Here is a 27866-nt window from a genome sequence, read left to right as displayed (position 1 = left end):
CCTACCTAGGCAAGGAAATAGAAGTTCACCAAATATTTGAAGGGGAAACAGTGAAGTGATAAAAAGTCTTGACTGGAGATGGCTGAATAGCATAGTTTCCTCTGCGACTATTTTCTTGAAAAGTTATCTGAAGAAAGATCTTGCTTCCTCTATACTTACCTGCTTTCAGTGGAATACAATAATTTATTTTTACTCATGAAAATATTTTAATACATATCAGTTTTGAAATCAGGTATTCGCACTAGAAACTTGATATCAGAAACTGGGTGAGTCCAGCCTTCAAATGAACTATTGAAATTAGTTCAAATCTAATAAATGAATCTAGTTCAAATGTACTATTGAAATTAGTTTCGTACACAATAATAATAACCAGGTCCACTACAGGTGCATGAGATTCTATAATTGAACTATATCCAAGAAGTGCTTTACACTTTTTTTTTTGTTAATTTATTAAGAAAAGATTGTAATATATTTGCAATGCCTCAGAGAAAGGCCCCTGAGAAATTATTTGAGGAAAGGTGGGACCATACATCTTATTTGTTGCCCACCACAAAAGCAGTTGTCAATTAGTGGCATGTATTTCACATGGAGGGAGACATTTGTTCTAGAGTAGCAAACAAAATCTGGGACTAGACTCTCTCCCTCATGCATGATTCAGGATGCTAAGCTCTGTAACCACCATCACAGCTCTGCCCACGTTACACAAAAAGCAGAAGCCGAGATTTCATTTTGACTGTGGTGTGAATTGAATGTAATCCTTTAATCTCACCACTAATGTGAGTTATGCTTCTCCACAGTCTTTCCTGAAAGTCAGACTTCCCCTTTGCTGTTCTCCCTCAACCCCATCCCTCATAGCAGGTAGCTTGGGATCAAGACAAACATTCAAAAGAGTGAATGCTCTCCCCTGCCCCCAAAGCCATCTCCCTGCAGCAATTTGCTCTCTGCTGCCCTGGTTTTTAATCCTCCCAGACCAGATATGTCATGCAGCTAGCAAAGGGGATAGGCTGCAGCTGATGCCATTGCCCCTCTCTGGCCAGCTGGCAGATTTGCTGCTGCACAGAGCGGTTGGCTGCCTCCTCACGGAAGACTGAGCACAGACTTCAGGGTATGCATTTCTCTGTCAGGGCTCAGCACCAGTAAACCTCAGGAGGATACAGCATGTAGCACATTATGGGATGCCTCTCCAGACCTTTGTCCAAGAAAGTCATCCACGTTCAAAGTACTAAATATGACAACAAATTACAGAGAAACAATAATACCAAGAAGAAATAGTGTTTGGCTTTTCTTCATTTGAATTTGGCTCTTCAGGCTTTTTAGTTCCCCCTCTGAACACAGTGACTTAAAAGCAATGAATACTTTTCAGAAGCCATAGAACAGAGAAAAGGACCAGAGCTGAGGAAAAAGTGAGCCTGACTCAGAACTACAGAATTATTTTTTTTAGTGACCCCAAACTTCAAACTATCTGAACTTTTCAACTGATTCCAAAACAGACTAGAACCAAAAATTTCTTAGTTTACAGGAAATGCCTGTGTATTTCAGCACAACATTTGTAAATTGTCTTTTTTTCAAAATGATTACAGGTATACAAAATATACACTTTCTTTATACAATAAAAATCACATGAAAGGAATAGAGACTATACAGCTGGGAAATGGCAGAATTAAACTATGCAATCTTGTTTTAGCCTTGAATGACATGATCAAATATTCATTATTCCACAGAACCCTGTGCTTACAGTGCACAGCACAGATGGTATGAGTACTCATGAACAATTATTAAGAATAAACAGGAAAGTTCAATGAGGAAGGAAGAATGAAGTTGTTGTTTGAAGGTAAATAGATGTTGTCCACTGACTTGTTTTGTTGCAAGTTGTAGTTTGTGGAGACTATCTAGGGATGACATGTTGCAAGTAAGACAAAGGCATAAAGGAAGCTTCCTGCTTACAATCTCTACTATTGAACAGTTGCAAATATACTTCCAAATGCATGGAAGGATAACTGGCTTCGAGCAGGGAAGAAGCACTGACAGGCATTAAGAAAACAGTAAAGGATAATTGAAGAGAAAGCAAACGTGCCTGTGTTTCTTGTGACTGGGTGGAAGATGTTTAGTCAGTGAGAATCATCTCATGCTACATTTACATGAGAAAATAGTTAAGGAGGAGAGCGCAACATGAAGTGACAAGTACAGAAAGAGGATCAAAAGAAGAGAGCAAAGAAGCAACTCAGCAAGTGGTAATGACAGGAAGACTGGAGGAGAAATTGAGTTATGAAGAGACCTGTTACACCTGACCAAGATGTGAAATGAGGATAGAAGAGGCAGCAGTAAGTAACAGGAGAAGCAATGTGTTCTGTTAGAGAAGAAGAGATAGGAAAGGCAGCCAGGAATGGAAGTCCAGGAAGGAACAAGAATGATATATAGGAAATTGTAAGATAAAATTGGAAATGAGATATCTGCTCAGGGAAGGAAGAATATGAGAGTCACACTCAACACCACAAGAGCAGGCTGGTCTCTGACTTGTTATTCCCTGCTGAAAAACATTAAGAGCTCTTAAGTGGGTCCAAAAAGCAGGTTGTGCTCTCTGCATAACAGAAGACCTCAGGATGCACAGGATCTCACCGGATGATCAAACCACAGTAAATAAAATAGTTAAAGAAATACAGATTTAAGGGAGAGACACACGTTTTCTAGGTTCTAGAAAGCAAGGTAGAAGTAAAGGTAGATGATATGATAGATGACTATCATGGAACAGCAAGGACATTGAGGGATATGGAGCTATAGGTTGACAGTGACTATAGCAAAGACTGTGCCCTGACTTCAAGAACAGCAAGAGACAGACAGGCCTAGAACCAAGCCTACAACATCTGACCAAAACCCACACTGGAAGCAGAAAGGGAGACAAACGACAACAAATGTAACAGCTCTACCAGGAGGGAAACCACCTGTAGCACAAGCCCAACATCCCTCCGGGGGCAGATACGAAGGCAAGAACTCCCACAGCACTGCTTAAACAAAAAGTACAGGCCCAGGGCTGAGCTTAAATGGAGCCTCTGGGCCTATGGAGAGAGGGCATGGGTGTGAGTCCCAGGTGGGGCTGGTTACAACCATTAAAACCCTATTAAAGCCTTCAGGACACTGATAATTGTTTGATTACTACTGGATTCATGTTATTGGGAGATTTATGATATTTGGCTGTTAGAAGGCAAAAATATTTTTCCTTTCTAGGCTTGGAACTGGTGGTCCAGATAGAGGGGATTTGAAAGTAAGGTATGAGCAACACAGACTTATTTGAGATTTGTGCAGTCACTTAAGAAGCCTAGCCATTTTTCAGCTCAAGCCTGATTAGTTTATGACAGAGATTTATGTGAATACATATAAATGTGTTGGTACAGCAGGAGAAAGATTAAGACCCAGGGGATTTGTGTCTCACATCTCTAATATTTCACTTTATCTAACATGAAATATGTGACACCACATCACTCAGCGCTTACTGATCCGTAGATATAAAAGAATTTAGGCCTATATGGGCCTTTCCACAATGCTTATTGCTGCGATAATTGAGTACTTCAGAAATAATAAGGAATTTATTTTCATGACATCTCCCTCCATCTGCTTCTCCTCATTACTGTGATAACTCTAGTTATCTCCAATGATCGTTCCCCTTCATTGGATCATCATTGTATTAAGAGCTCAGTTGGTCTGACAAATGTGTTTGAAACTGAATGGTGCCTTCCAAAGTTACTGTGCTAAATGGATCAAAGAAATAGGTGCGCTTGCAGGCAGACCGTGTGATTATGTAAACTACCACATTTATAAAACCAGTCAGAAGTACTATGTTCATAACCTGTGATGGTTTGTATTCCTGCAGTCTAGCTTCTAGAATGTTTTCTGCCAAGGTTATTCATGTCACTAATGCATGCTATGAGCTTTGAAAGATGAAAACTGTAGCTTTCAATACTAATATTCTGTCTACGTCAAACTTCCAGTTTTTTAATCAGCTTTTGCAAAGGTTAAAAGTTTACAGGCTGATATGCTGGCAGTCTGAAGATATTATTAGTCTAGGACAGGAACCAAAATGTTATACTACACTCTCAATCACAATCATATTGGATTTAGCAGCCACTTGAAAGCAAACTCTGCTTTTGTGTCTTTGTATAGTGGCTATGTTCTCAGTCAGTGGTTTTAGGATATGAAGTCTTTGTCAGCAAGCACAATTTAAGATATTTCTGCTTTTAGTACTGCTTCTGTCTATGTTACTACCTTTTGCATCATGCCTTGAGTCATGTGTAAATTGGACAGTGAAACTTAACCATATTAAAATTATTTATTTATTTTTACTTTGGCAATAATATTCTTAATCTGGATTAATTCCATGATCTGACTCACTGTACAGTTGTGCTGTTATAACAGTCTGGTATTGTTGCCAAAGGCTGTGATTTGTACATCTACCACCTGAGCAGCTTTGAGTCATGACTTGAAGGAGGCTATAGCTTCATAGACTTTAATGCCTGAATGATCAATTTCAATCACTTAGCTCACCCTGCTACACTAAACCACGAATTTCATCTCGTAGTTTTTGCATGGAGCTCAGTAGCTTCTGGTTGGTTTATAACAAATAGTGTAGGACCACCTCTTACTTTGGTACAGTGCTTCCCATAAATTGCACTATACCTATTCACCTTTGCCTGTACAAAATTTCACCTAAATTCTCATCTGCAGCTGAGAGAACAAGTGCATATTTGCCATCTCTGTCCCACATTTTTTTTATTTTTTAAACTCTGTTTAACTTAGAATAACACCTCAAGCATTTTGCTTTTCTGTCTCCCTGTTCAGTTTCTTTTACCTTTTGTCCTTTCAGTAAATGTTGTGGTTGCTAGTCTTTCTCCTGGGCTATTCTCAGTCTATTTTTATTTTTTTTTTCTCTAATGAATGAAGGTTAAATTTGGAAGCCTTCCAGAACAGAGCAACTGTTGCTGATTCAGAGAAAATGTTTGTCTTTGGGCTCTGTATTCACTTTTGTAATGTCGCCAGAGCAATTTTGGATACAGCAGTTTGCAATGACATCAGAGGCTGGTCCCTTACCTGTTTTTAGTAAAATGACCTTTTCTGGGTTGTTTGAATGGTTAAATACAAACTAGTGTCTCCTGTTCCCCTTTGTTTGCCTCACAGTTCAAATGTACTCTGTTGTCTCTTCTAATTAAGAAGTGTATCTGTGCAGATTTATAATAAATTTTTCAATATCAGGTCCTGAGGAGAGTAGATTTGACTTCTAAGAGACCAAATTTAAAAATTACGTCAACTTTTTCAAGTTTTCAAAGACTTAAGAGAATGAGTGGTTTGGGAGTACAGTGCCTGCCATGGGTAGGTTGATAGTTCAAATTCCTGCTCTAATCAGGAATGAAAAAAGCCATTATTTTCCTATGTCACTTGCTGGTTTCTGGGGAAAGGTCTAACAAGTGTGTGTGTCTGAAAACTAGTACACATATGGGTGTTTTCAGAGGGAATTGGATTTCTGGCTTGTACTTGGTCACTTTGGTAAATTAAGTCTGAGGGAACTTGGCAGGGATAAGGAGAGCTGGGGCAGTTGCGGCAAGGCCATCTGAGACCATACGGCCTGTACAGCAGTGAGCGAAAGCTGCCACCAGTTCCAAATTGACTAACCAGGTAATGGTGACAAAAAAAAATCAGTGGCAGTGTTTAGCTGCATATTCAGACTGGCATCGCTAAGCCCCTATCTGAACAGTAACAAAGAACAGGATAAATAGAACGGAAGAGGTACAAAATCCATGCTTCGTGTGAGGGAATATAGCAGGCCAACCTCGGCCTGTGGCAGTTTCAAGACACAACTCCATCCTCTGCCTGCATTCACCTCCGTCTGTCTTTACACACATGCCTGGCTGTGCCTTAGGCCACATTTCTCTGTTTTCCTGTTGTTTTCTTCCTCAGTGCTTTTTTCTTCATTTTTGAGCTGGTGTCCTTTTATTTTTACCTACAGTGCCAACAACTCCATTATCAGTCTATAACAAGCTGCATACAAGTAACAGCTGTCGTGCTGAAATGCCGCCCCTGAGTTACAACAGGTCACAATATCTGAGGGACTGTCTTATGAAAGCAGGAAGCAGAAGGTGGAGCAAGTCCTAATATTTTAATAAGTGAATACCTGAGTCACTGTCTGGACTAGATGAGTTTCTGCTGGTTAATCCATAGTGGCTCTGGGGGTGTGAGATTCAAATCCACTCCAAGTGTGGGCCTGCATACTCTTCTCTGAATTTTTACCTCAGCGAATTTGGCAACATGCGTAGCTCCCATTCAAGTGAAATTATGTTGAGTAATGGAACAGATGAAGCCAAGAGAAAAATAGTTTTCTACAGCTCCTCTGCAGATGGCTACAGTTCGGAGAGTGGGGGAGGGCAGGGTTGACATAGCACTGGACCAGCCAAATTTATAAGGAATCTGTCTGACAGAATGGAGAAAAAGGGAGAGAAAGTCCATAATTTAGCAGAAAACTTGTACATTGCAAGAGAAGGACTCTGAAGCCCTAATGGGCATAAGACTCATCCCCAAGTCCCTTCTAGCTCAGTGGGTGAAGCAAGGCAAGGAAATGGATGTAGGATTTTATAACTTTTAAGCAGAGTAATATGGATTTTTTTTTAAAGATCCTGTGAAAATTTTCTCTATGTGTGCACCTGCCTCCAAATCACTTAACTGCAAACTCCACATACCCACAAGGTACAACTCTAGAAAAATTTGCTTAAATTACTAGGTTTCTGGGGCTGAGTGCATGGGCTGAAAAGCCTTGAAAAGCTTTGGTAAAAGACTGCAAACTTGTGTTGTGGTGAGAGGTAGGTGAGCTGAGGACAGAAACAACATAGCAGTCTGTTCATCCCAGGGGAGCTTAAAAACACAAGGTCCTAATGTATGAGGCCAAATGCAGCAGCTTCTATGACTGTCACATCACAGCAACTTCCTAGCACTGGTGGCTGTGTCAAATTTAACCTAGAGACAGAACAGTGTGCATTCTGTGGAGCTTAAATGAAAGACACTCAGAAACATGCTGGACTACAGGACATTAGAGAAGTGTTGGTAGCAAAATGGTGGCTGATATCTCTGAGATAAAGCAATTTTTTCTCCCTCTCACACATACACAGACTCTCGTAGCTTTGTTGTGAAAAGTAGTTCTTGAAGGAATTGTAAGGCATATTTTACCAGCCCTAAAGCATATTTACAACTGTTTGCAGTCAAATGGTTCTACTAGCAGGGTTATTGTGGTTCCTTCACAGAGATAAAATTAGCAGAGAACATCAATTCAGCAATTAAAAACACAACAACAACAAAAACATTAATGAAAGCAATTAAGCAATAAAATTAAACTACTTTTAAATAGCTCTTTCATAGACATGCTTTTAAGAAAAACACCATTTAAAGGCTAATAATGTGAGATAAGAAATTGTTTACCCCATTCCAAAAAATAAGAGACAGTTTCCTAAACGTAGTATGAGTGTTGCATGGGTGAATCTGCCCTGAGCCCTGACTCAGGAAAGCATTTAGACATTTGTTTAAACACCACTCCTGAATAGGCATGTTTTTCTGATTTGGACTTTAGCAGTAGTAAAAGATATTTCCACAACAATAATAAAATGCAGGGAAAACTTGTTGACTTTATAATTGCAGAATTCCTGCTGGCTGAACCACGATGTGGATCATACCATCAAAATTGTGGTTATTCTCTAAACCATACGTAAAACCTCATGTTGATGGTCTGAATGCCAGATGCTGTGGTGGCAAACCACAGGTTTTTAGTAGTGCTTATGGAGAACCTGCATGAACATCAAGTTAAACACACCAATTATAATCAGTAGAAGCGCAGTCCACACACCTGATGTGCCACAAGTGAATTCAAGGTACAGTAAGACATCATATATTTTACACCAGAGTAGCCAAATTAATTGTCTTTCATCAGATGAAATAGCCCTTAGACTAATTTCATTTCAGAGCTCAAAAAGACGTGTTAGCCAGTGCAGATGTATGGGGCTGCAGAGCAGCACAAAACTCTTCCTGCTCTTGGCTGTAACTCAGTGGGCAGTGCTAAGTGGAAAAGTAGGGGGTGGGCAGACCTGTCCTTACCTGAACCTTACCTGAATGTCAGGTTCATAACTGAGTGAAGTAGTGCTTACACATGTCCCTGCTATTCTAGCTGAAACAGCAAAGTAGCAGGGATGCTGTCAGGGTGGGCATGACCATCTTGTTCAAGTTTGAGTCTACTGGTGAAGAGCCATCAAAACCAGAAATGTTGTATGGTATTTTAACTTAGATGTGAATTTTTAATATCTCAGAAGGAATTGCTGATTTGGGGGTTTGCCATATCAGCGTAGGCATATATTTCTATAATTTATTCTGAAGCTTTTGTGATTCTTTTTAACATTCACAATGCTACTCACATGGCTGATACTCAGACTAACTTTTTTCTAAACAAAACCTGCTCTTTGAGTTGCCAGCTGCAGCATAGTGCACCTCCTGGCAGCTCTGAGTGCTGGACATCATACAGACTGGCACAGCGTGGATCAGATAATGTGAAAACTTAGTTGGGGGATTATCAAGAACTGCACAAGATATTTGAAGAAGAGATAATGTTTGCAAGAGAGATGACAGCCAAGTTGCCTAGAAAATCACTGTAGAAAAACAAGTTTTACCTTATGTAACCTGCCTTATGCCAAACAAGGAATCTTACTTAGGACCAGATCCTGCTCCCTTTGAAGTAAATAGAAAACTTTCCATTTGCTTCATTGTGGAGGATCAGACCCACAGGGAGTCTAGTTTGTCTCTGTAAACAGGATGAAGAAGGAAAAGAAACATCCGAGGCAACTTGTAAGAATTTCCTGGCAGTGAAGGTACCAAAAATTAACGAGTAAAAAAACCTAATGCTTTAGTCAGTAACATTTTAATCTACATTTGCTTTCCTCTGTCCATGCTTATTTCCCATGTACCAGAAAGAGAATTGTGAAATGTTTGGCAAATGGAAAGGAATTTGGTCTAGATTCAGACAGAATTGTCCATGTGTGCTTTCTGCTTTGTAAACATTGTAAGTTCTGGAAGCCCCCCTGGATTCAGCTAAAATATGTCATCAAAGCAGATTCTAAACCTGAAAGGTTCCTAACTTTGCTGGAGCTTATTAAAGGAATCATGTACTATAAAACAACACATACCCTTGTATACTCTTCATCAGCAACATCTTGGACAGGATTACTTTCCATTCCACCCAATGGTGGAAGATGACGAGATGTGTTCAGGTGGCTAGGTCCTAGTATTTGTTTCCCCCATAAGAGCATATTCATGCCCTACACTTAAAAGCAAATGCACCTCTGCAGTTTCTTCACCAAAATACAATGTCAATAGACAGTTTTGTTCACTGACAAAGGAGCTGCCTTAAAAAGTTTGAATATTACAGGCAATGAAATTAAGAAAGAAGAATTTTGTCCATAGTTATCATAAGAAGCTATTTAAGTTGGTCATGGCATCTCCGTGTCTCTTGTCTTTGGTCTGAAGAAAGGAAGTAGAAAAGAGAATATCACTGTCTCTAGCAACAAACCCCAAATTCAATATATGCTTGCCCAGAAGTTTCTTGACTACTGCTTACTGTTCCCATCTTCATTCCTCAAAGCTTTTCTCCTGTCTGACATGATTCTCTCAGTAGTTAATACGGGAAATAAGATCTAGATAAATTGTACTGAGGTGGTTGCAAACTAATTAAAAAAAAAAAAAAAAGCCATGTTGAAAGAGTAATTATTAGTGGTTTGCAGTCCAACTAAGAAGCCAAAAGACTTTTCCATGGTATCCTTTGCTCCTTATTTACTCAGTATTTTCACTAGTGACTTGTGGCCAAATAGAGTCAATATACATGACACTATCTAGGATTCCAAGGTAGGAATAATTATATGCCTTTTGGAGGGTTAATATGATAATTTGCATTTGTCTTGTATCATTAGTTTCTGTGACACTGTGGCATCTGTGACATTACTTCTCATACCACTACATTTCTTATTGGCAGCCTCTGTGGAAAAGCCAGAAGCTGAACGGGTTGTCCTGACTGAATTGACAGATCCACAAATAAACTGGTGATTGATAGATTATCTACTAGTAAGAAATTATCAAGACCCTCCAGAATGGAGTTGAAAAGTGTTGGTTCAGAATTGTCAAGAAATTTGTTTTCATTTTCTCCATTATTTAGTCTCCATACAGTATAGCAGTGCAACAAGTATTAGAAATGGAACAGATTTCTTTCAAGAGTAAGAAAAGCAGACTTAGAAATTAACAATTACATCTTTTCCAAGACCTAAGTGCAGAATGATCTCAGTTTTTGGGCCTATCCCATGACAAATAATCACAGTTGTTTTCTACATGGACTTGCTTCTGTTTTTGTTAAGTACAGAAAAGACCATTGCATGAGGGCTCTAAAATATTAAGAGACATTGACTCCTATTGCTTAGGCCTTTCTGTGGAGGTCTGTATTTTTTCCAGCATTTTATTTAATTACATGACAGAACACAGGAAACTTGAAGTTGCTCTGCATTCATGCTGTTTTATCACCCACGCTAGCCACATAATAAACTCTGTGTCTTGAGACTTTCTCTGTCCATGTGCTTGTTAAATATTAGATGTGGCTAGTGGAATGAACCAGATTATTTCTGAACAGGCAGTGTTTGTTTTTAACATCCTTTTCCTCTGTTCTGTTTTAGTCCTTGTGTGAAAGAAGAGCACCTTCCATCTCTCTGCTGAGAAAGGAGAACTGGAAGATGACAGAGTTTTGTTGCAGTGCAGTTTGGTAATATGACATGTATCATTGGTGTTTGCCACTCAACAACAGAAACCTTTTCCTTCTGTATGTAGGCAAGAAGGTTACCATATTGTAAGATGCAGAGTTATATACTTGCTTGAATACCGTCATTTTAGCCAATTTTCACCGTATATATGAAAAAGAGCTAAGATTTAATGACCAAAGCATAGAAAACAGCAGCAAAATAATAAGACCATCTTTACTTCAGGCTCGTATGAACTTGTGTTAGAATTTTCAGTTTTGACCACTGAGGTTTCACGCTTCTCTGGTTAGTGCAAAAAAGCAAAAACCAGGAGAGGACATGGTAAGAACCTTCCAGATCTATCAGCAGAATGAGAATTGACTGCTCTCCATGATCACTGGAGGAAAAGGGACAAGAAGGAACCACCTTATTGAGGCAGGCACCATGGAAGGGCTTTCAGACTGTTGGAATGGTAACAACTACTGAAGGCTGCTATTAAATCCCCCTAATTAGAGATTTTCAATAACTATTTCAATGGGCATTCACTAGCGAACAGCTTAGGTATGCTTGATCATACCTTAATGCAAGGACTTAAAGCAGCTCAATCACAGTCTTTTCCAGCCCTCACCTAGGATTCAAGAAGTAGTTAAAGCTCTGGAAGGCTTTTCTTACTTCCTGCTGTCTTTGAATCCCTGCTTAGGCAAAGACTTGATAATATCTGTGCCTGTGTTGAATGCTGGGATGCATCCACCCTCTGGTCTCCTGAGACATGACTCACTCATGAAGTGCGTTTCATCAAAACTGCTTCACCTTCTGCCCCATGAAGTCATTGATGGCACGCAAAGATTCTATTCCCTTGTGAACGGTGTAAAAAACCTCCAGTCATAGTTTACAATGGTTATGTCAGTAACATACACAATACCTTGTTTTCCTCTTCTGATGGACAGAGTGTTTATTCTTCTACCAGCTGTATTCATTTAGCCTGTTATTTGGTTTCACCATGTGTGTATTTAACAGTTTGCAATGGGGAGGATGCACTCTTTAAACAGCTTTTCTCCACACAGTTATGTCCTATGTGGGTCTATATTTGTAGTTAACAGAGCCTCATGACATCATCCAGTGCTAGAGTACTGTAAATTAGATTTATACCACAGATGGTACAGATTCAGAAATGATTTTGCAAATATTGTGAAATCATGCAGTCCTAATTATTTGTACAATATCTACGTCTCAACTTAGAAGAGCTGAAAGATGATGAATATATATTCCAGAAGAAAATAAACCAAAATGTCAAGTGCCACACATCTGAATGGATGGAATTTACCTGAGGATGTATTTCTTACATCTATTTTGTCAGAGTGCATGAGGGACTAAAAAAATTAAGGTTATTTTGGTTTTCAAAACGCATTACAGGGATAGACAGCCTACTGGAACCAGTGGAATCATTGGCTAGTTTAAAGTGGCTTGAGGTCTGTCTGTGATGTACATGTTTAGAAGTACCTGGGTATTGGGTTAGCATCATTTCCCTGTGACTGTTATTACCATTCTTCTGCATAATACTTGCAGCTAAATCAAAATGTAGATATCAGTGATAACCCCTGAACAGCAACATCTGAGCATGCATATAAAACACTGAACAGGGGACAGTAATAGTACTATGGAAGATGATTCATATGAAGTTTGTCTCCTTTTATTTTTTATTTTAAGTTCTAACATTTTCAAATAAGTTAAGTAGTAAAAAGGGAGGGAAGAGAAAATATTTTCGGGTCCTGAACACCTCTGGCTATGCAGTGAAATTAACAAAAACATACAAGGCTGACAACTAAAAGTAAAGACTGAAACCCTAAGTATGGCAGAGCTGTTCATGTCTCACAAACTCAGAAAACCTGAAAATCAAGATCTAATAATAAAATTCTGGTAAGTCAGGGCACTCTTTGCATTAAAGAGATTGGTTCATTCTGTGCAGGTAGATTTCAATCCCTGTATTTGGACCTCTGTTCCTGTTACAAAGTTCCCTCACGGTTTATAGGTGTTTGGAGATCCAGAGGTTTTGGAAAATCTCATCTCTAGTGATGCAATTAAAGCTTGGAACTGTATAAAGGATTGTAGAAAATCTTTACCCAGGGTGTTTTAGGTTTCACTGATGTGGATTAAGAGTGCTGTCTTTTTTTTTAGACAGGCTTAAGGAAGATGGGACAGGACCATACACACAATCCACAGTTGGATGGAGACAAAGCACAAGCAGGTAATGATTCTAGGAAATCAGTGAATGCCTACAACTCACCACGTTCTCCATGTCTCCCGTCCGGTTGGCAAGCTCACATTCTTCTGCATGCCCATTGCAAAAGCAGCTTCCTCGGATGATCAGGTCATAAATAGCGTAGTGGGCAAACCTCTGAGGTTTCTCTACCAATCCTGAGCCGTGGCACGGACATTCCTGTCTTTTTAACAAAAGGAGGCGAAGGTTGGTGAGTTTCAGGAGATCTTGAGCCTCGGGGCTGTAGGGGTCTTCAATCTTGTTAGCCGGAGTTAAGGCACGATAAATCACCTGAAAGACAAAAATTACACACAGCACGTGACTGCATACCTGCTTTCATTCCGTCTCGAGTGTGTAACAGGAAACACTTTAGTTTACATTTCTGTCAGTGGGGTTACTGGGCCCAGTCACTTATTACAGGTTGGGAAATATATGGAAACTTGTCAAACACTGTTTACTTCCTTGTGTTTCTGAGCCAAGTGACATCAGAGTGTCACTCGGAGAAACCCAGGGTTTATTGGCATAAATACAGTATTAATGACACTGAAATTTCTTGAAGCATTTCAGGAATATGGCTTTAGTATGAGTTCTAGAGCTAGGTAAACTAAGGCATGAAGTGGATCTGTGACAGAAGTGAGAACTGAGATCACACTTTTGGCATGGTCACTTGGACTATGGGCTAGAAAACACAACTTGGCTTAGGGTGAGTAAGCACTGAGAGAACCCTGTTTTCAAACAAAGCAAGCTGGTTTATTCATTGGAAGAGGAGAAATAGCTACATGGCAGTGAGCTCACAGGATAGGAGGGCTTTGTGCCTGCCTGCTGTCTGCTGCACTGTAGCTCATGTAGTACTTTGCCCCTCTGTATGTCTCAGGGTGTTTGTCTCTGTTGGTTTTGTGGGGAGAGGGTGACAATGGAGAGCTGTGCCACAGTCCGTAGCAGTGAGCTAGAGGGCTGGATGCGTTCATTCCCAGGCTTAGATGCCCGTTATGGATACGCTAACTTCAAACCAAGAGCTATTTTCTCCTCTGGTTCGGTTTCTCCATCATAGCAGAGGGACTTGCCCTGAGGGTTCTCTGGCCCAGCTTAATAAGTGGTGACAGTCTCTGTCTGACTAACTCTGTTAGTGGAGTGAAAGCTTTGTTTCCATAGGGATTCCCTCTTTCTCTCTATTTATTTATTTTTTTCTTTCTTTCTTGGTTGGTGAACCAACCAATTTAAATACTTGCAGCATGTAAAATACTTCTGTTTCGTTTTGCTCACAGGATCCAGGAAAGAGCTTGTGGTACACACCTGGAAGATAATTTTGTTGCATGTTGATGGCACATGGAGAGATAAAACCCCTTAAATTAACAGCATCGGTTTCCAGACTTCACACAGAGCTGCACCTGACAGTAGCACAGTGAAGGCAGCGGTACATTTCCCACCTGTCTGTAGCATTTTCTGTTTGGTTAGTTCTTTTTCTTTTTCTTTTTTTTTCTTTTCTTTTCTTAATTCCCTTATCTTGTACTGTCAGCTATTTACAGAGCTACAAATAGCCCTGTTTGGTGTGATGAGAGGTGTCTTGTTTGATAGAACTATGGGCAGATTGCCCAGGCTGTGCAGTGCAGGTGCCTACATTCCTTTGACCAATGAAGCCATGACAAAATAGCCTGGGCCTTTCCACACCAATGTGTACATTCCCCCAGTCAATGGAACCATAAGCAAATGATCCATCTGGTTTTGTCCTGGTGCCTAGCATTCCCCTTGTGAGGGATTCAAAGGACAAAGTCCAACCTCATCTGTCTGGTTCCCCCTAATTCCGGGCGATCTGGTCTTTTTACTGGAAGCCAGTTTTAAGAGCCTTTTCTCCCTCTTCCCAGTCCCCTCTGGAGCACACAGAGGTAAAGTGGTTTCTCAGAGTCCTGAGGACCTGGTCACATGCAGACACACACGGCCTCCTGCATGGGTTAGCCAATTCATCTAAGACCAATGCAGTGAACTGAACAGAATTGTTCTGCAGAGCCTGCTAAGCTTAAAGATCCCAAAGCAGCGTTAAAAACTAACTACTAGGACATTAATAGCTAAAAGCCCTGGTGAAGCTGTTTTAAATTGGTGTGAAACAGAGGAGCCAAGGGGTAAAGCAATCTGTTCAGGTACCAGTTTTTATAAGCTGCATTCTCACACTTGACTTTCTTGTCTGTGGCTTCTCTAATATATATGCTTAGTAAAAAATGGTCTCTCCTTTCAGGATGGCTCAGCAGAGGATACCTAAGAGATCACTGGCTCAAGAACATAAATGTTAGAGTTTTTTGCTCCAGGACAAGACATCTGAAAACAGGTAACCAATATGTTTTTAGCTTCTGCAAGATCTGCACTGGTCCTGCCAGTGACATCCTTATACAAGCCTGAGCAAGAGGCTTAATGTATCTGGGCACCAGAGCTCCCAGTCGTAAACAGGTATGCATTTCCTCACAGGAGACAGAAAGGAAGGGTGAATGAGGTGAAGAACCAGAGTTTTTACTGGGCTCCTCTGAAAGAAATGACCAGATAATGGCCAAAGGGTTGTGTTTTTTTTTTACTATGCTTCTCCAGCATTGTACTTGCTGGCAATAGTCTTGCTTTGTGTTATGATTAATATGAAGGAAATGTTGTATATTGTGCTAGTAGAAACTCATTTTGCATACATTTTAAGTTTAGAGAGATGTCCATGTCTTGGTATCTCCAGTTGATCATCCATCCTCGCCATGTCTTAACTGGTACCCAGACAGCACTGAGTTCTTTGGGCAAAAGAACAGTTGTTGGGTGCTCTTCTTCAGCATGGTGACTTTTGCTTTCATGAAGCTGGGTTGTTTTTTGTTTCTTTGCTTTACAACTTGGAAAAAAGATTAAGTTTCCTGTGGATTTATTGTTTTCCAGATATTTTCATTTCAGGCTTTGCATGTCTTCAGGAGAGCTGTTTTGGCATTTCCATATTTCCTTAGAACTCTGAACTTTATTTGTGAATAGACATATTAATAGCTTAGTTGTCCCACAGGGATTGCAATATCCTTTTAAGCAAAAAGAGTGCTCCATTCCAGTTGAGATACAAGAGTTTGCTTGTATGATTAATTCATGACACATTTCTGTCTGGAATAAGCTCAGTGGTAAGGCTGGATTTGTTTGTCCTCATCTCTCCCAAAGCAAGATTTTTTAAATGTTAAAGATCTGATTTGGGTGACATAACACTAGTGAAATCTTTTGGGAGCGCCATTTAGATGTTCTTGGATTCAACAACCATTAAAGAATTCATCTTCCCTAGCTTTATACCAGTCAAAGATATCGAGGACTTAATTAAACAAAGATTGTGTCAGCAGAGTCTAAGTAGATATGTTGTGATGATGTAAATAGGTTTAGGTGAGCTGCACTTTGTGTGGAGGTAGCATAGTTTTAATCAGTATTTAGTACTACTTTAGCATGTACATCTACTGTGTGTCCTGCTTACATTTTTTAAAAATAGGATACAAGTACTCAAGTACTTCACAGGAGGGGAGGAAGATTAATAAATTGCTATCTGTGAATTCTCTTAGAATTCCTAGGGATGGATGTTCAATACATTCAAAATTCAAAAAATAATAATAGGTCAAAGAGAAGTTTAGCAATCTCAACCATTTTGATATAAATGTTTTAAAGATTAGATTAGAAATAGATCTAAGTCTTAATGAACTCTTAGAGTCATACACTGTGGGAAGAGACACTTCATTTTCACTGTATTATCTGTTCTTTGTTTATTTCACAAGGTCGTGTTTTGCTTTCTGAAGCGCATGAAGGAGATTCCTTCTGTACACATAGGCATTTGGCTTATGCCTTTAGCTTAGCTTAAGAAAAACATGTGCATTGTTCATTTCCCAGAGACATTTTGCAAATTTGCTCTTTTCCATTACATTAATGTAAAAGAGATTTAAAAAGTGTGATGAAAAAGATGTTCTAATAATTAAGATGCAAGCTCTGAAAACAGCTTCCCAGGGATATTATTACCACAAGGATATTTCTCATATAAGTCTCTATCTGGGGTCAAGCTCTATGGAAGATCTGTTCTTTTCTTGTTGTAACAGGTTATCCCCCAGTCACTTCTCTGAGCATCAGGATGTAGTTTTCATAAAAATAGCATATGCACAGCTACAGAAGAAAATCTGCTGGTGATTAAGTCTGCTAAGGGCTGAGTAATGTAAAGACACCCTAGAAATCTTTCAGTTTCCATAGAACTGTGTGCAGGTTAAGGGTATTCAGCACCTTTATAGTCTCGACCCTCTGTGGAAATACATCCTAGATCCTGAGTTTCCCTTATAATCAGGAGCTGCCACTGGAGCCGAATGCTGAGTAGGGCATTCATGCTTATCAGCATATCTGCTATCAAGCGCATATTTGTCATTCTCATTTTCAAAAGTCAATCAGCTACGCCTCGAAAAGATGGTCAGTACCGTGTCCTCTCCTGACCTTTCTAAGAGCAAGGAAGTTTGGAGAATGCTGTAAGTGTGCAAAGCTAAAAATGATAGCCACTGTTAAAGGGCTGGCTGGTTTTGCTGTACGCAAGTTGGCACAGCTTCACAGAGGGTGATGTTTTATCCCCAGTCAAAAGATCATCTTCATTCCAGAGACAGTGCCTCAGATTTTTGATTTTTTGCCACATGTTTTGCCTCTCCATCCTTGATGCAGATAATTCTGTTTTCTTAACCTGATCTTCCAGCCAGTATTATTCAGAAAAGATGTGGACACAGCAAAGGTTCCCCCTTGCAAGCTTATAGCCTAAGGTCAAGGAATATGAGTCACAAATGGAGGGCAGAGCCAATGCATGGCCTCCTACAAAAGAAGATCCTTGTGCAGAACAAGAATTTGGTATTACAAATCATCCTTAAGCTATGCTGATCATGTTGCACACAATCAGGTTAATGAGGTCAGAAATGTCTGTGTGCTTATACTAGGCCCATCAGAAGGAAGCTGCAATAAAAACTCTCATCAGTCCTAAATCCTCTTCATTAAGAGATTTTCATGTGAGTTGATTTTGCTCATAAAGGAATAGTAAACAGTTGTGTCTCAGAATTTTTCCTACCCAGTGGCAAATATCCTCTGATCTATTTGATGGAGCTCTTGACTAAAATTCTTCCATCTTGTGGAACAGTAGACTTTACTATAAAAGCAGCATTTTTCCTGTTTTGAAATAGCCTAGAGCACAAAGAAAGTCTGGGTACCCTCTTAGCTATCAGAAGGGTTATTCTGATGATTCATGGAAAAGGGTTTCTTAGTCAAGATCCCCTGCTCTTCTGTCCTTCTGGAGAACAAAAGTTAGTAGCCAGCATGGAATATGAGACTTTGTTAAAGAAATAATCTATTTGTCCATTTGATTTTTTAAAGTTATCTGATCTGTGTAAAACCAACTACTTTCAATACAGTGGTGTCTTGAATCCATTCTGTGTTTTCCAAAACAGAACAGGTCAATGTCCCTTCAATTTGCATCTGCTTTGAGGTTATTCCAGTAATCCAGTCAGTGTGGCATTAATATTAATATTTAGGCGTTGCTGCCAATACGATGATGGGGAAAGACTGCACAATTGTGATTAGAGACAGACGAATCTGAAGAACCATGCAGACTTTTTTTCTTCCTTGAACCAAATGTTTCCTGTAGCTTCAGGTTATCTGCAGATATAAATTTCTACATCTGTGTAAAAAACAAGGTTTGTAGGAAGGAGCAGTATCTTGTACCAAGCCAAATAATGTATTTGGAGTGCAAAATCTAGACTGTTGGGTACAAAATCATTCAGTCTGCAGTCCGTATGTAGAGAATGGACAAAATTCCTTCCATTCTACACAGCATCACCTTACATGAGGATCTGAAAACACTTCCTTGCTCCCACACAATGCAGTGTCCTTTTTCATGATGAGTTATGATATTTGCTCTGAAATGGCAGAGGCTGGCATGAGGAATTCTGTGACGCAGACAGCCCTACTGGGACCTGGACTGAGAACAAGAGTCTCATTTCACTCCTCCGAATTGTCAGGGAAAGTTAAAACACCCAGTTATCATTAGTATCACACAGTGTCTACTGAGCTGCATCCTCATGGGAGAGCATCCATTTCTCATAAGTGGAGCCACTTATATCTTTAAGTCTTGGCTGAAATCTTACACATGAAAAGATCTAGTAAAGAACATAGTCTCACCAGGAGAGTGAGGTGTGGACAACACTCATCATAAAGAGCAAACAGTAAGTGATTTTTAGCCTGGAGTTCAAAAATTACAACAATGAATCTCTAAGATCTGTAATCTTTTAGACAAGAACTTTTTTCACAGTTGAGACTTTCACTAAGCTTTCATAAAACAGGGCAGGAAGAAAAATTGATTTGATATCTGCTGCCTATTATGTCAGGAAATTCAGAAGTAATGCTCAAAATACTATTTTGTCTTCCTAGCTGGTTTATAAGGTGCCAAATATCTCTGAAATGGCTCATTGCATACCAGGTCAGAGCAGGACACTTGGTGCACTCCTGAATTCACTTGCCACGGACGGGAATCCTGGACTGGTCTCATGTCAGTTCAAATTCCCTTCAGACACAAATACTTGAGCCCCTTAATTCTTCCTCCAGGGAAGCAGGGCCTGGCAGTGCTATCTGTTTGTTTACACTGCTGGTGTTAACTGCTTCCTCTCAACTTTCCTCTGCATTTTATCTCCTCTACAGTTCAAGTTAAACGAAATGCTGAACAGACGGCCCTAGTCATAACAACCAGGCACTTACCTTCAGGAGTGACTAATCCCTCCTGGAATCTTTTCCATCTGTAAGTCAGAATACTATCATACAACTTTTAGAGGACAGCCCTGATGACTGTTGGACAATTCACTGCAGTGCAAGACCCTGCTCTTGCACCTTAGCTGCTAGGAATTCAACCTCGTGACATGCTGAGCATGTTTCTTTTTAGTGACCCCACTGCTGTATGAGATCAGACCTTTAAGAAGTCACTGAAGCCTCAGTGGTGACCTCTTGAATTATTGATGCTGCCACTTAATGAGGTATGTGTGGGAGGGGAGGGGGATCCTCCTTTGTTTATCAAAAGGTTTGGTATGAATACAGTAAAAGAAAAACCTGAGAAAAGACAGCAAAAATTGTGGATTGTTAGAGCAGGATCACACACATTCCACACAGAGCCCCATCCCTGGCCTGGTTTAATGCACAAGTGGTTCCCCATTGCAGTAATCATTGCTCAAGGAGTCCCTGTAGATGGAGAAAGGCAGCAGAGATCCACAGTGTCAGTGCAGAGGCAAAGATCTTCAGTAGGGTTGTCTGTGGCTTCTGTCTGAACAGCCCGGTGGCTTTTGAAGCAGACAGAATTGCATCCCATCACACCGCGTCTTGATCTGACACTCACAGAGTGTGTTCAGGAGAGTGATTAAAAGTCTCTCAGCTACAAAGCGAGTCCACTGATCTTTGATAAAAGATGCTGTTGGGGACTTCTGTCCCTAAAGAGGTCACCACAGGCTACAAAATGGGGAAGGAACAGGTCTTCTGCACAAGGCACATTTAACTTGTTGCCATAGAAACCAGTACCTAATTCAGCCATACACAATTCTTCCAGCCCCCAGTGAATTCCAGTAATGGGTTTATTATATCACACTTCGTTGGTGTCATCTGTCACGCAGACATTCACATAAACGAACCAGCTTTTGATTTAAAACTACCTTCCTCTAGCCAGACCCAATAGCGGTAGAGTCTTCTTTAGGGTCTTGTGGTTATAAGCAGGTTAGTGTTATACCCAGCTTTGCATGCTAAAGTCTTCCTTTCATGCAAACATCACTGTAGATGGAAGAGAACATTTGTTTTCGTTTCCCAATATTCCAGTTTATTAAAAACCTGCTCTTAATTTGTCAGATAGTTGACTGCACTCCTTAACTGCACATGCTGTCAGGATGCAGGTTGAAACATTTTGGTCCCTGTTTTCCCCAGCTGGTGTATGAACTGTAAATCACACTAACATCTGATGCAACATGGCGGTAATTTCTCCTTTTGTCTGGGTTAGAGTTAGATTTCCAATGGCTGACCTGAAGGTTCATTTTAGGCTTTCCTTCCACTTTGGAAGGAAAGACCCTGTAACAAGCTTATTGGGTTATGATAGGCAAGTGGGTTGCTAGACAGAAAAAACAGCTTGGTTTTTAAAACCACTTTGACTGCTGTACCCCTAATTAACTTGACGTATCGAGGCGTGATTCAAACCCTTGATATGATGTTTGGGGCCAGCTGTCAGTCTGGGTTGGCCCTGACTCAGCTACAATTTGGAGACAAAGAGGAAAAATTGTATTGGAACTGGCAAAGGCCTATGGAGACACAGGTTTTTGGCATATTCAGTAACAAGGACTTCTAGGAAAGAGTGGCAAGAAACCAATATATCATGCTCAGGTGGCTTGCAGATCAACACCAATGAAAGAAAACAAAATGCTTGCAGGGATTGGAACATGCTTTGTAGTTTATTTCTTCCCTTGCTGCAATTCAAAACATATTGTATATGGTATTATAAACAAATGATTAAGGAAATTGCATGTCTAGTGCTTCTCCTAGTAAACTGCAGGACTGCTAAGCTGAACTGGCAACGTTTGAATGAATGAGTGTCGGGCTCCCTATTCACTTTTAGATTTCAACATTACATGACTTCAGGTGATTAACCTACCAGTGTAAATTTGATCTATAAAATACGTAGAATTAGTGAGTACAGGTGCAAACATAACAACTAATAGACATTGCTAAACATTGCTAAACAAGCTTGAGAATTAGAGGATCCTTATTAATCTCTAGTGGTTACAAAGACTGAGGAAGAAACAGTTTGCTGAAAACTGGAGTGCTGGAACTGTAGCTGGAAGTTTGGATGCCCACCGTAACTAATGAGCTAATAGTATAGGTTTTGCTGTGGCTAAAAGGTGAGACAAATGACAAGAATGATGTCCTGGGAATTCAGCCAATGGAAGCTCTTTTTCGAAGAGATGAAACAAGTGAAGCAAATGATTTGCAGACAACTGGCAGTGAATAAATTGCTCTGACTCCAAAGTCAGAAACTATCAATAGCCTAAGTTCTTTGCCAGAAGAATTAAGATGGGGAGATCCAGGATCTGAGATTTTATCTCCAAAAGTGCAGGAGCAAGGGATATAATTAATGCTGGAGTAAAAGAAAACTGCAAAAGGGACACTAAAAATCATCTCCTTGCATTTCTACTGGACTTGTTCCTGAATGTATGACACCGTCTGTCTCAGCTGTACCCCATCTGAAGTAGAGATGTGTGACTCTAACAAGAGGTGAAAGATAAAGGATGATTTACCAAAAAAGGGGGATACAGCTTAACGTAGTGATACATTGGGTTCTTTTGTGACATTGTAATATCACCCCCCAAAGGGATTTTGCTTCCATTCTAAGCTTCTCAAAGTTTTTCTTCTGCCATGTTTCTTTTTATGCTCCCAGACTCTTCCAGTGGTCTTAAAGGCTCACGAGAATGTGCTGACTCAGGGACATGCGTGTCAGTTTATAGATGCATGTAGGTTACTGCAACTCTGCCACCTTCTCTTTACCCACCCACATTCTCAGGTCTGGAAGCCAGCTGACCAGAAATCTTGTTCCATGATGTGTCTCCCATGGGTTTTAAACCTAAGTGTTCTTAGTAAGCTATCTCCTCTTTTTGATTCCTCTTGTGCCCTGTTAAAAGGGAATTTTGCATCTCTTCTGAAAGCGAATAGAACAGCACCCAAGAAAAACCTGACTGTCCCTCAGTAGAGAAAACTGACATTCATCTCAGTGCATGAATTAGAAATTAGGTTGGAAACAGTTTTGATCATTTCAGAAATGTCAGCTTGTGATGTGAGCTCCTGAGCCCTCCAAGGCTTAGCCACCATCAGTAATTGGATGGGTCAGAGTGAGGGTGCAAAAGGAGAGAACACTGCACAAAGCACTGATGGGGATTCAGCTTCCATCCACCTCAGCTGGGAGTTAGTGCTTGAGGGGATACCCTTGTGACTTTTGTGACATCCTTAAAATAAATTGTAAAGCTGCAGTTCTGGGATGTGTGGGCAAAGCTCCCACGAGACTTGTAGTAAGAGCAGCAATGTCACTCAGGCAAATCTGATCAGGTATCACTTTAAATAACTACTCTCTGCTGCCTTTTATTTTCATTCACAAAAGAATCTGCTGTGTCATATTGCTGACCTGAAAAGTCTGACGCTTTTGCACCCTTGCCATAGCAGTATTTGATGGCTTGGTTAAGAGTTCTCTGTAAAGTCTGTTCAGAACTCCAGAATCCTTTTGAGTTTATTTGCTGTGAAACTGTTTAGCTTGTTCTCTCTTAAGTAGCTGTACAGATTCCCATGTGCTGCTTTAAAGCTTCAGCTCTCCATCCCATAGAGGAAGTGACCTCTGCATGTATTCAATTCATGTAACAGTTCATGAAAGTATTTGGGATCTGTAAGGACATGACCTGTAAATATATGACTGTTCTTACTGTTACTATTATTTTCTAACATCTACTACTACAGCATGAATTGATTAAAGATACGCATACTCTTTTTGGTGTGGTTGCTGCCCGAGTAGAAAGAATCATTTGACACTTGTAATGACAAAGGCTTTTGTTGGATGTGTGTTTTATTATTTGATTTTCTGCCATCCACCTCTTGGATTTGTTTCAGCAGCAACACGCGGTCTTAATGATATTCCCCAAGGTTAAGCAAGCACAAAACCCTATATAGTGCAGGGTAACAGGAGATACTGTATAGAAAAGGAAGAGTTGTTTTGTGTCTAAGGCCAAGCTATTTTCCTCAAACCCTGAATTCTATTCCTTATTTTACCAGAACTGTCCTGTTTCACCACAAACCACTTCCACCTTTCTATGGAAGCTTCCTCATCTGTGAAATGGCAACAGGACTGTTGTATGCGTGCTGAAGATCATTATATAGATCTTGCAAAGTACTTCCAGATTTTTCATTGGATGGCACAAAACAGTGGAAAATCACAATAGTTGCCTAGATTATGTATTGACGTGGCAAATTCTAACCTCTCTACAGAAGACAATTGGATGTATATGACTTCATTGTATCCTAATAACTAACTAGCAGAATTACTACTCCAGGAAGAAGACAGTAGTTAGATGATTTGCTCCAGATTTCCAATACTCAGAGATGTTTCCCAGCCTTGTTGCACAAAGGTTGACTCAGTCTCTCCTTGCTGCTCTTTTTCTTTCTCAGGTGTAGGACACTGATTTCTTTCTTCTCAAGTGCATTTTGAAGTGCACTGCTGAAACCACCGTGTTTTTCTGAAGGCTGTTGGGATCATTTACCTCACACCTGAGCTTAATTTACAGCACGTATTACTGCCAAACCTGTGTGATCACTTCCAGACAGGGAAACCAAGAGGACTGTGACTTCTCTAAGGAAGAGAGAAGGAAGTGAAAGGATTCCAGCCTCTGGCAGGACTACAGGAATGTCTCATAGTCTCTCTGTGTGCTTTTCTGTCTCCTCTTAAAAAAAAAGACACCAATGATACTTACCTTCTTTCCCATCTGAATTGTTTTGAGATAAATGAATGCAAAAGGTTATAACTAAACTAATAATCTGATTACTAAGCAGTCACTTATGTTCTTCTCAGAGGAATTTATCAGAACAATTGTGCATTTATTTTAAAAGAAAGCCTTCTGCATATTTAGTCAGAATATTCATACCAAAGGAGGACCCTTTCCCCCTGCTGAACAGTGGAATCTGGCTGCTCAGTCAGAGTTCCTGTTTCTAAATGGTTTCATTTTTGGAGCCTATGTCTTGATACAACCAGAATGGACACCCCCAGCAGGAGTCATAGCATGAAATGTTCAGGGAAGGTAGTATTTAAAACATTCGGGACCTTTTATATGGTGAAAAACAATTTGAAAGTGCTGTTCATGTCATCACAAAGGAGGAAAACATTTTGGATAAATAAGGCTCTACAAATGTGTGTTTTTTCTACATCTGTTTTTAGTGGTGTTTTACTTCAGTTACTGGCATCTGCAATGTAAAAATAGGCAAAAATGTTAATCTCATCCTCTGCAGCTCTCATAAAAGAAACTTGCTAAAACATTTCCATTCGTTTTCATTGATATATCATTTCTTTATTTCTTCCCCTTTATTTTCTTAACATAAAGCCTTTGAGAAGGGGCTACATTTCTTAATTTATAGGCACAGTGTCTCTCTGAGTATGTACTCTGCAACTCTCAGCCAGTCTTTAGCTGTCTGACATTAAACTTTGTCCAAACCTTAGTTATCGCTTACCTCTCCTCTGGTGCAGGGCACTGCATCTGAATATCTGGAAGTACACATGGAGCCCTCCTCAGTGAGATCATCCTGGAGCCCGAAAGTCGCTGTACAGTTGACAGAGAAATACTTGTAGGGCCTCCAAGTCTGCCCATAGTCCTGGGATCTTTCCAGCACCATCGCGGCTGGGCGCGGGGACTTGAACACAGCGATGACGTGGGTCAGGTAGAACTCCGTTTCGAAGTCCAGCCTGATTTCTTCCCTGTGCACCCCTTGGGCAGACTGCCACCAGGAGACTGGATTTGCGAAGAAATCATCTGTCATGTCAGCAGGGAGATGGGAGTTATCAGGCTGGTTGGCATTGCATTTGGTGCAGCGAGACTGCCCGCAGCCACGGGAGGCCAGGTGGAGGAGGTTTTGGTCTGGGTAGAAGCAGTACAGTTCTGTGCTGTTCTGCCCGCACGTGGTGAGGGTGACTGGTGTCCTCCCTCTTGCAAGGTTTCCCACTGGAGGGTTGCAAGAACGGCCATTACAGCGGAAAGCTTGTAGCCTCATGGGATCTGAAAGACAGGCAAAAGAAATAAAGCTAAGCAGAACTCCTCAAACAATTCTCAAGCTGTAAGACAGGTGACCGTGCAAATGTTTGGAGTCCTCTTCTGGGGACCGACATCCAAGAGGGCTTGTCCTAAGGAGAGCTTCATTCACTCAAAGTCTGGAGGGAGATTCTCAGTAAATCTAGTCATTGGTTTAGGTGCCTGACTTAGAAACTGAAATCTCCAGAAAACTCAGCCTTTACCATAAGCACTTGAAACTCTAACTTCGATACCTGTTGCAAATGCAGTTGCATCAGTCTATTAAGTTTTACATTTAACTACAGGAATCTTGTGTTTTCTTACTCTTACTCTTATACAGCTGCATATCTGAGGGCTGAATCTCTGCAATATGTTTATTTTACTGTAATCAGAAAGCTAAGCTAAACTGTACTGTACATTATAGATTCATTAAGAAAAGAGATGATTCCTGTCCAACAAATTGCAGACATTGTTTGCACATAAAATCATGTGAAGAAAGCATAAATCTCTATACTTATATGTTATTGACCTAATTTTAAGAGGCGCTGAATTTCTGCTACTATTGAGATGAGGTGGATTTTCTAATACTTATCAGAGCTGAAAATCAAGTCTGTCTTTCTTTTTTTTTTTTTTTTTTTTTTTTTTACACATTGACATGGAGATAGGGGAATACATTCTGTTTGCCCAGTTTGCAGGTACAGCAAAAAAAAAAAAAAAAGATTTGATATCTTCAATGTATGCATCTACTTATTTCTAAATTAGGAAAGGTAGGGATAACTACAAAATCCTAATACTATTTGGAAATTAGCAGTGTTTTGTGACACTGGATTTACAGGTCACTCCCAAAACCTTATTACCAAATTGGAGAAAACTGCTTCTCTAATGACATACAATGTCCACTTTGCAATTTAACAGTCCAGAATGAGTTAAAGACTGACCTTGCAAGGTCACAAATCTAATCCAAGAGGTCACAAGTCAGATGACTCAATATAAGTCCTACAGGAAATGACCCTTCCAATGAAACATAGGATGACCGTAAACCCTGGGTAATCTAGGAGCAGTTCAAAGGTCAGCTATTAGTTCACGATTCTAGGTCAAATTTTAAAATCCCCGCTCAGTTTATATTTGGTCTTTCCACAGGCAAAATAAATTTTCAAATCAAGTTAGGCCAAAAAAAATTCAGTTTGAGTCACCTTACAAAATTAGCCCAAGCATAAGTGTATTTGGGTGAAGCTGGTGTTCTTCTTTCCCAAATAATTGTTTAAGGTGAAAAAAATGCATCAAACCTGCACAGTTTTGCCTCTGAGTTACTTCTGTCCTTAGTTCCTTAATGATAGCTCTGCACAGGCCAGAAGAGAAAGGGATAGACATTGTTTTGGAAAACATATCATGCATTTTGCATTCCAGGATTAGGACAAATAATCAAGCTGTTGCACATCCACTGGATCCCATTGACCAATGGTGTGTGCTATTTTAGCTTCCATACAATGTAAGGTGATATTAAATTTCAGGTAGCGTGGAAGTGGATGATCCAAAAATGCTCTTTACTTAGAAATAGATGGAAGCCACCTTCAGGGGCACTTGGATTTAATGTGTGTTTGCCTTGCAGACAGTTTTAGCAGGAGTCTCAGCGAAGGACAGTTGTCAGGAGACATAGTAGGCTTTCTCCTGTTGGAGGTGGTGTTCCACCATTGGCTACGATGGGATGGCCAAGATTTATTTGGGTATTCCAGTGAAATCCTAGATTGGCAGAGTTTGGAGGGCAGCAGTGTCTGATCTGCACCTAATTGTCCCTGGATTGAAGGAATGAAGCTGTCCCACCATGAGGTGGGAATGAGGAGAATGAAGAGAATGAGGACTTTCACCAGTCAGCTGGAAATGAAAGGAAAGAAGATGGTGATGCTTGTCTCTATCAGTTCTGTTCTTTGCTCCCCATCTGCAACCGAGCAGTTGATTCTTAGCACTGCTGGAGATCCTCCACCAAGCCCTCTT

General features: G+C 40.2%; 1 protein-coding gene across 1 annotated transcript in view; it reads right to left on the bottom strand.

Annotated features, from left to right (window-relative positions):
• The window catches only part of LOC311212977 (netrin-4-like), a gene marked incomplete at both ends in the record, with an annotated part of 47883 nt that overhangs the window by 15169 nt on the left and 4848 nt on the right, over positions 1 to 27866 (bottom strand). Inside the window, 2 exons of the mRNA XM_084292710.1 lie at positions 13075 to 13338; positions 25321 to 25862. Of these exons, the coding sequence (XP_084148836.1) occupies positions 13075 to 13338; positions 25321 to 25862 (806 nt within the window). The remainder of the gene's footprint in view (positions 1 to 13074; positions 13339 to 25320; positions 25863 to 27866) is intronic.

The sequence above is a fragment of the Netta rufina genome, assembly GCF_964035555.1.
Source record: "Netta rufina genome assembly, chromosome: 10".
Taxonomy (NCBI): Eukaryota; Metazoa; Chordata; class Aves; order Anseriformes; family Anatidae; genus Netta; species Netta rufina.
The sequence above is the reverse complement of the archived record's forward strand: the minus strand, read 5'-3'. Positions and strand labels throughout refer to the sequence as shown.